The 9,047-nt window shown below is 49.0% G+C and overlaps 1 protein-coding gene across 1 annotated transcript in view; it reads left to right on the top strand.

Moving 5' to 3' along the window:
• FANCM (Fanconi anemia complementation group M) overlaps window positions 1–9,047 on the top strand; it is an 86,573-nt gene that overhangs the window by 177 nt on the left and 77,349 nt on the right. Inside the window, exons 2-5 of the mRNA XM_015426651.1 lie at window positions 77–314; window positions 1,625–1,797; window positions 4,005–4,082; window positions 4,614–4,772. Coding sequence (XP_015282137.1) covers window positions 77–314; window positions 1,625–1,797; window positions 4,005–4,082; window positions 4,614–4,772 — 648 coding nt within the window. The remainder of the gene's footprint in view (window positions 1–76; window positions 315–1,624; window positions 1,798–4,004; window positions 4,083–4,613; window positions 4,773–9,047) is intronic.

Here is a 9,047-nt window from a genome sequence, read left to right as displayed (position 1 = left end):
GGCGGGCGGGTTCGTGGGCGGCCCGGCGGGCGGCCTGTGGCTGTTCCCGGCGGCGGGGTCGGGCGGCGGTCTGGAGGAGCGGGGCTACCAGGTGCGGGCGGCGCGGGCGGCGCTGGAGGCCAACACGCTCCTCTGCCTGCCCACCGGCCTGGGCAAGACGCTGGTGGCCGCCGTCGTCCTCCACAACTTCTACCGCTGGTTCCCCGCCGGCCGCGCCGTCTTCCTGGCGCCCACCAAGCCCCTCGTCGCCCAGCAGCGCGACGCCTGCGCCCGCCTCCTCCGCCTGCCCCGCCGCGCCATGGCCCAGATGACCGGTGCGTGGCCCCGGACCCCCCCCCTCTCTCTCTGCGGGTCCAGATACACCCAGTCATGCACCTGTCAGCCTGGTTGTGTGTGAGCCGGTTGGGTGCAGGGCTCCCCCTCTAAGCCGTGGAGTCTTGTGAGCAAAGATTCCACTTTGTGAGCCAGCGATTTGGCTGCTGCATTAATTTGTTTCCTCTGGAGCAATGCTCCCTCTAAGCCATGGAATCTTGTGAGCAAAAATTCTGCTCTGTGAGCTCCGGGCATTAGAGTTGTGAGCCGGAGCGATTTGGCTGCTGCGTCAATTCGTTTCCTCTGGAGCAATGCTCCCTCTAAGCCGTGGAGTCTTGTGAGCAAAGATTCTACTTTGTGAGCTATGGGCATTAGTGTTGTGAGCCAGAGCAATTTGGCTATACTGCATAAATTAGTTTGCTCTGGAGCCCTCCTTCCTGAGCTGAGACCAAAATGTGTGAGCCGGGGGCTAAAAAACGGTGAGCTGGGTCACACTAACTCATCTTAGAGGTCCCAGGTTCATTCCCCAGCATCTCCAGTTTAAAAGAACCAGGCAGGAGGTGATGGGAAAGACCTCAGCCCGAGACCTTGGGGAGCTGCTGCTGTCAGGCTGGGTTGACAATACTGACCTTGATGGGCCAAGGGTCTGCTTCAGTATAAGCAGCTTCAGATACGCCCATAAAAGTGGGGAGGAGCCATGGCTCAGTGGAAGAGCCTCTGCTTGGCAGGCAGAAGGTCCCAGGTTCAATCCCCGGCAGCATCTCCAGTTAAAAGGACCAGGCAGTAGGTGATGGGAAAGTCCTCTTTCTGAGATCCTGGAGAGCCGCTACCACTCTGAGTAGACAATACAGACTTCGATGGACCAAGGGTCTGATTCAGTATGAGGCAGTTTTATGTGGTTTCTCATAGCGGTTGCACTGGTCCACTTCAAGGCTTTGTTCACTCACAGTGACTGCTTTGGTAAGATAGGAGTTTACTGAAACAAATTATTTCTGAGGGGTCTTAGGCTGCAGTTAAATTGTAACTTTGTTGTTGTAACTTGTAACTTTGTTGTAACTTGACTCCACTGATGGTTGTTGGAACTGCATCCAAAATTCTCTGGCCTCCAACATCTGTGTCTTTCTACCCTTAAACGGATAATGCAAGTTGTAACTACATGACTGGTCATGTTTTGCCATCTATTTCAGGATACTGTTTTTAGCTAGGACATGATGTTTGGTTAGATACAGAGGGACAGCTGAGTGTTTAAAGCAATAATTTTATCTCAACGGTTACTTTTGGAGGCCTGCACTGATGGTTGTTTATGTTCTAGGAGGTACCCAAGTTGCCGATCGGAAAGAGCTCTGGCAGAACAGGAGGGTCTTCTTCCTTACCCCTCAAATAATGGTTAATGATCTTTCCCGTGGAATGTGCCCTGCAGCGGAAGTCAAGTGTCTGGTTATCGATGAGGCCCATAAAGCACTTGGAAATCATGCCTATTGCCAGGTACTATGAACTGTGCAGAACTTAATGCTGTGTCTCTGTCTTGTTGAAGAGGTCTTTTTCTCTCTCAAGTTCTTGATTTATTTAAGTCATGATTTTAAAAAGAAGCGGCAGCATTACAATTGCTTTCCCTTCCTCTTCTTGCAACAAGGCACCTTATGAGGTAGGTGGGGCTGAAAGAGTTCCAAGAGAACTGGGACCGGCTCAAGGTCACCCAGCAGCAGGCTTCATGTTTATTTATTTATTATTAAATTTATACCCTGCCCTTCCCCATGGGGCTCAGGGCAGCTTACATGGCAAGAGAAAAACTTGCTAATAAAACATCAATACTTTAGTACAGTTAAAAAATATAATATACAATTTAAAACCCATTCAAACATTAAAGTTCATGTGGGGGAAGAGTGGGGAATCAAACCCAGTGCTCCAGATTAGAGGTCGCCACTCTTGACCACTACACCACGCTGGCTCAGTGATTTATTTGAAGCAAAATGTCCAGGAGGCATTTTGGGCCTGTGGTGAAATGTGTCGATTTCAGCCTGCTCAGTGCTTCAGTGGATGGCTGTTCTGGAGCTCCCCCCCCCCCCCCCGAGCCTTGCAGGTGTTTACATGACAGTCACATTGTGCGGAAGCTGTTATAAGTGACAAAACCTGACAGATTTGGGACTATCGGGAATCCATTAAGTGGGCCTACTGCAATCACACCAACTCTACATTGAATTTGCTTGTTGACACCCTTCTGTTTCGACTTCAGCTCCATAATCACATCTCTAGAATAAGAAAGGAAATAGCAAGAGAAATATGCTGGGTGTCCGTTGTGCACCACTAGGTGGCTCTGTGAGTCTCACGAGTGCCAGGTGGAAAGCTGGCTGGTACTGATCTTATAAAAGTAATATGTGAAGTTGACCGTGTCACGCAAGACTGCATTCGGGGAACTTCTGTGAACAGCTTATGTATTCTTGAACTTGGTCAGGATCAGTCTGTTTTCCTGATGTTTCTTATTGCCTCCTTTGAGGGTCTTTGAAGAGCTCACAGCTCAATGGTGAAGTGCACAATTATATGAATGTTATCTTACCTGTGCTCTAGGATGATGTAAGTTCTGTGAACTTAGGCAGGTCATGAGAGGGAGGGCAGGAAGGGTTGCCTCAGTGCTTAGTTCTTGTGGCCCTTTCTTACACGCCCAGGGAAATGCTGATGGCCACTTTGGGGTCAGGAAGCAGTTTTATCCAGGCCAGTTTGACCAGGGATCCTGGAGATTTTTTTGTCATCTTCTGGGCATGGAGCAGGGGGTCACCGGGGGTGTGTGGTGGGGGAGGTATTTGTGAGTTTCCTGCATTGTCCAGTGGGTTAGACTAGATGACCCTGGAGGTCCCATCCAGCTCTATGATTCTGTGTATGTGATCCCTCCCGTTCTCTCCTTACAGTATCGCTATACTGTAGGGTAGGCTGAGGGTTGTTGACTGATCCAAGGTCACAATAATAATAATAATAATAGATTGGATTTATACCCCGCCCTTCACTACCCAAAGGTGTCTCAGAGCGGCTTACAAACTCCTTCCCCTTCCCCTCCCCACAACAGACACCCTGTGAGGTAGGTGAGGCTGAGAGAGCTCTGGCAGAAACTGCTCTTTTTCAAGGACAGCTCTTGTCAGAACTACGGCTTGCCCAAGGTCATCCAGCCAGGTGCAAGTGGAGGAGTGGGGGATCAAACCCGGTTCTCCCAGATTAGAGTCCGCGCACTTAGCCACTACACCAAACTGGCTCCCTGTGGCTGTGTGTGGGTATGGCCCCAACTCTCCTCAGTGGAAGTCCAGCGTTTAAATTACTTTCCTGAACGAGGTGCCTGCTGCAGCCTTTGGTATCTTCCGCTGAAAGGTCTTTGAGTAGCAGGAGCGAGAGAAAGCTCTCATTCAGGCTATGGGGAGTTTATGATAATATTGGGCTACATAAAGTCAGCTTCATGCTTTTTAAGCACTTTTGATTTAGTTATTCACATATGCCTGTTATTGTTCATAGCTTGGCATCCTGTGCGTTCTCATTCATGTTTCACCCAGTTTCTATCAGGGTCCTGAATGATCTAATAAAGCAAGATCTGAACTGCTTATATATTAGTGTAGCAATAGCCTTGCCGGTTTGTGTCTTGAATTAGAACTTTGAAGGGGAAAAATGCAACCACATTTGGTGATGAAGCACGTGATTTCCCCACCCTTTAGGTTGTGAAGGAATTGTGCAAATACACCCAGCAGTTCCGTATCCTGGCTCTGAGTGCCACCCCGGGAAGCGACACGAAGGTAAGCAGGGAACCCCTGTGATGCAGGGAACCCCTTTGCTGCAGGGGCCTCTCTTGGCCTCTGTCTCAGTTCAGTAGCTGCCTTTCCCCCCGTCTTGTTTCTGTTTCATTCGGTTTCCATCCATGAGCTGCCTACAGCAGCACGGATGTAATTCAGGAGGTTCTGCTTTTGCCTCCTCCTCCTCATCCATCTGCATTGTGCAGCCAATTCCTCCCTGGGACCACTGCGGAACGTAATGGGGTAGTTAGGAGTGTGTTTCTTTAACATTAGCTTTAATAAAAATTGAATGTAAGCCACCTTGCAGACCTTGAGGCAGAGGTGCAGATATAAAATCAGCAATCTAATAGTTATTCTAAACATACACATTACAGATTGAAAGATTCAAGTCCAGTACTGCCTTAGAGACCAACCCCAAAAATATTTTTTTTTGGGGGGGTGAATAAGCTTTTGAGAGTGTCTGGTTTTTAGTGTGCTAAGATTGCCTTTAAGAACTGCAAGTCGATGGTTAACTGCCTTGTCGTGTCTTCATAGGCTGTGCAGCAAGTGATTTCCAATCTGTTGATTTCACACATTGAACTCTGTTCTGAAGATTCCCCTGAAATTCAGCCTTATTCCTATGAACGACTGGTTGAAAAATGTGTGGTTCCCCTTGGGGAAGAACTGTCTGAAATGCGGGCTGCTTACATCCAGGTGAGTTGGCCAGATGGCTCCATGCGAGAGAGGATGGCGATGGGGGTGGGGTGGGGAGCAGTGTGTAACAATGGCGGAAAAACCAGACAGAGGGTTGGACCTTTTGCGTGAATCCCTGCGTTTATCATCTTGTTGAAGAAGCTCTTCTTATCCAGCTTGGGCAATAAAAGCTCAAGTTTACTTTTGCAACTGTGGCTTTGTTTTGCGGTTTGTTTTGAATTTTGTGAAGAGGTACGTTTGGAGTGGAACAAAGTTCTCTGTTTTGAAAGCAGCAGAAAAACAGAAGTTGGTCCCTTAAAGTGTGAAGGACCGATTGAAGCATAAGCTGTGTGCTAGAGTGCAGTTCATCAGGTACAGTGAACAGGTTCTCTGTCCCTACGTTACTGCTGGTTGAGAATTCACTTCAGTTATCTACCCCGTGGGAGTCTGTGCTTTAATAAATTGGTCTGTAAAGTCTTCCCTTCTTTTTCTGTGATGAGCATTCTGCTTTGGAGATCTGTAATGTGGGAACACCGTCAAGCGTCATTACAGCAGTGTGAATGGTTGTGCAAAGGAACTTGGGACTTCTGACCCTGGGTGGAGGCGAACTGCCATTTGACTACTTTACAATGTGAACTTGCTGCCGGAGGATGTAGTGATGGCCACAGCAATAAACAGCTTTAAAAGGGGATTAGAGAAGTCTATCAATGGCTACTAGCCATGGTGGCTGAGGGAAACCTCCACATTCAGAGGCACTAAACCTCTGAATCCCAGAGCCAGCAGGCAACATCAGGGAAAGGCCTCAGCCTCTATGCTCTCTTGTTGGCCCTCTGGAAGAATGGTTGGCCACTGAGTGAGACAGGACGCTGGACTAGATGGTCTATTGGTCTGATCCAGCAGGGCTCTTCTGATGTTCTTATGAAGGCCTCGGCCTCTCTGCCCTGTTGTTGGCCCTCCAGAGGAACTGGTTGGCCACTCTTGTGTGAGACAGGATGCTGGACTAGATGGACCCCTGGTCTGATCCAGCAGGGCAGTTCTGATGTGCTTATCAGGGGAAGGCCTTGGCCTCTCTGCCCTGTTGTTGGCCCTCCAAAGGAACTAGTTGGCCATTGTCTGAGACCGGACGCTGGACTAGATGGTCTATTGGTCTGATCCAGCAGGGCTCTTCTGATGTTCTTATGACATGTTGGCATTCCAGGTAACCGGTGCTGTAGACTAACAACTGGGCACTGCATGTCCTAATGGAAGGCTGCTGTTTGCAGGAGGGGGAGTGCGACTAGAGCTGCTGCCATCCTTTGCTGCATGGTCCAATCCAAGCCATTTAGCACTTCTCCTTGACGTGGCAGCTTTTGTGGGGGGTCCTTGGATGTACATATTGACGGTGCATCGTTCCTAAGCAGCTAAGATTCTGACAGTCATTCTATATGATGGGGGCAGAATTTATTTTATACTCTGCCTTTCTCTCCTCCTTCAAAACAATTTCATTGCTTTTCAACTACCATCCTGTGTGTGAACGTATTCTTGTTGATCAGAGGAGGCAGCGGCTGCGGGAAACTCATGGTGAAAATTTGACTCTGAGCACTAGAAGGACAAAGGGCTCTGTGTACTGTGTCCAGTTTTGGGCACCACATTTTAGGAAGGATGTTGACAAGCTCGAGCGTGTCCAGAAGAGGGCAACTAGGATGGTGAGAGGGTTGGAATCCAAGTCTTATTACGAGGAAAGGCTGAAAGAGTTGGGTCTGTTTAGCCTGGGAAAAAGAAGGGTTAGAAGGGACATGATTGAACTCTTCAAATATCTGAAGGGCTGTCATGTAGGAGATGGAGCAGATCTATTCTCTCTTGCTCCGGATCGCAAGACTAGATCTACTGGGTGGGAATTACAAGGGAGTCGATACCGGCTAAATACCAGGAGAAACTTCCTAATTGTAAGAGTGGTTGAGCAGTGGAACAGACTGCCTCAGGAGGTGGTGGATGCTCCTTCGCTGGACGTTTCCAAGCGGAGGCTGGACGACCATCTTCCGGGTATGTTGTAGGTATGTAGGACTATCTTTCGGCTGTGCTCCTGCAGAGTGCAGGGGGTTGGACTAGATGACCTGCAAGGTCCCTTCCAACTCTAACATTCTATGATTCTATGGAAGGGCTCTCTTGTGCCCCTGTCTGGCACTCCCAAGAGCCTTACATTCTGTGCCCTGGCAAGGTTGTTTGAGCTGTGGCTTCGAGGGGGCACACGAGTGAGTGCAGGGTGTGCGCAATGGCTGTGGCAAGCGAGTGTGTGTTGGTCAGGGCAGCCTCAGAAACATAGAGGAACAAAGTAGGGTGGAAGCATCTCTCTCCTCGTTTTCCTCTCAACGTTTTGCATCTGTCCTGCAGGCATATCTGCTTTCCTTCTGCAAGGTCTGCGGTCTGCACCTTCCAATGATATGGACATTGACGTTCCCCCACATTTCACAGCGTGCTACTTGGGCAGGGCGGATTTAAGCCATGTGATGCCTTCAGCACAGCCCAACAATGGTGCCCCTCAGCCTTTTCATTGCTTAACTGACCAGACATTAAGACTGAAGGTGAAATAAGAGATTAAAAATTAAGTTTTCTTCCAGGCCAGACACCAATAGCTGCCAAGTGTGGCAATGAAAGAGTTAAGGGCATGATAGGTAGGGCGAACGACTCGGTGGTGGCCCCCTTCCCTTGGTGCCCTCACAGGGTGTTTGTGGTAAGGAGTTTGTAAGCTCCTCTGAGACTCCTCTGAGACTCCTTTGGGTAGTGAAGGGCGGGGTATAAATCCAATCTCTTTTTCTTCTACGAGGTGATCCATTTACGAAACAAGTAAACTGTGGTCAGCTGCAAAACGTAGGGCCCCTTGTAGAGAGAGGCCAGGTCAGATTTCAAGAGCAAGGATGGTCGTGGAACTGGGCAGTCGTGAGACAGGAGGTCTGTGTAAAATCACGAACTGTCCTCTTCAGAAATAGAGGTGTTTGGCAAATATTCTTTCTGGTACTCAAAGTACACAAAAGCTCATATCTGGAATAAACCTCAGTTGGGCTTAGAGGTGGCACTGGACTCAAAATTTGTTCAACTAGAAGCCTTCCTTTCCTTTCCTTTCCTTTCCTTTCCTTTCCTTTCCTTTCCTTTCCTTTCCTTTCCTTTCCTTTCCTTTCTTGAATCCTAGAGTTGGAAGGGGCCATACAGACCATCTAGTCCAACCCCCCTACCCAATACAGGACCAGCCTAAAGCATCTCTGACAAATATTCGTCCAGCCTCTTCTTGAAAGCTGTCAGTGAAGGGGAGCTCACCACCTCCCCAGGCAGCTGATTGCACCTTTGAACCACTCTGACCGTGAAAAAGTTCTCCTAATATCCAGCCGATACCTTCCTGCATTTCATTTAAACCCGTTACTTTGGGTCCTCTCCTCTGCTGCCAACTGGAACAGCTCCTTGCCCTCCTCCAAAGGACAGCCTTTCAAATACTTCAAGAGAGCAATCCTGTCCCCCCCTCAATCTCTTCTTCTCCAAACGAAACCTTCCCAGGGCCCTTAGCCTTTCCTCGTAGGGCTCAGTCTCCAGACCCCTGATCATCCTCATCGCTCTCTTCTGCACCCTCTCGATTTTGCCCACATCCTTTTTGAAGTGAGGCCTCCAGAACTGCACACAGGACTCCAGGTGCGGCCTGACCCAGGCAGTCTACAGAGGGGCCGTGACCTGCGATTTTGATGCTATGGCCCTTTTGATACAACCCAAGACTGAATTTGCCTTTTTGCCACCGGATCACACTTGACTGCTCATATTCAGTTTACAGTCCACCCTTACCCCAAGATCTCTTTCGCACACACCACTCCCCGGAAACGTATCCCCCATCCAGTATTTGTGCTTGACATTGTTGTGGCCCAGATGTAAGACTGTGCATTTATCTTTGTTGAATTGCATCCTGTTTGCAACTGCCCACTTCTCCAGAGTATTCAGGTCTTGTTGAATTTTAACTCTACCTTCTTGGGTGTTTGCTACTTCCAATTTGGTATCATCAGCAAATTTAATGAGTAGCCCTTCTACCCCTTCATTCAGATCATTGATAAACATATTGAAAAGTACCGGGCCCAAAACCGAGCCCTGCGGCACCCCGCTGGACACCTCCCTCCAATCTGATGAAACGCCATTGACCACCCCTCTTTGGGTGCAGTCCTCCAACCAGTTCCCTCTCCACCGAACTGTCCTATAGTCCAGCCCACAGTCTTCCAGTTTGCCCATCAGAATGCCATGGGGAACCTTATCAAAAGCTTTACTGAAATCCGGGTACATCACATC

Source organism: Gekko japonicus, unplaced genomic scaffold (genome assembly GCF_001447785.1).
Source record: "Gekko japonicus isolate JY-2015 unplaced genomic scaffold, Gekko_japonicus_V1.1 scaffold2117, whole genome shotgun sequence".
Classification (NCBI taxonomy): Eukaryota; Metazoa; Chordata; class Lepidosauria; order Squamata; family Gekkonidae; genus Gekko; species Gekko japonicus.
This window is presented reverse-complemented; position numbering and strand designations above follow the sequence as displayed.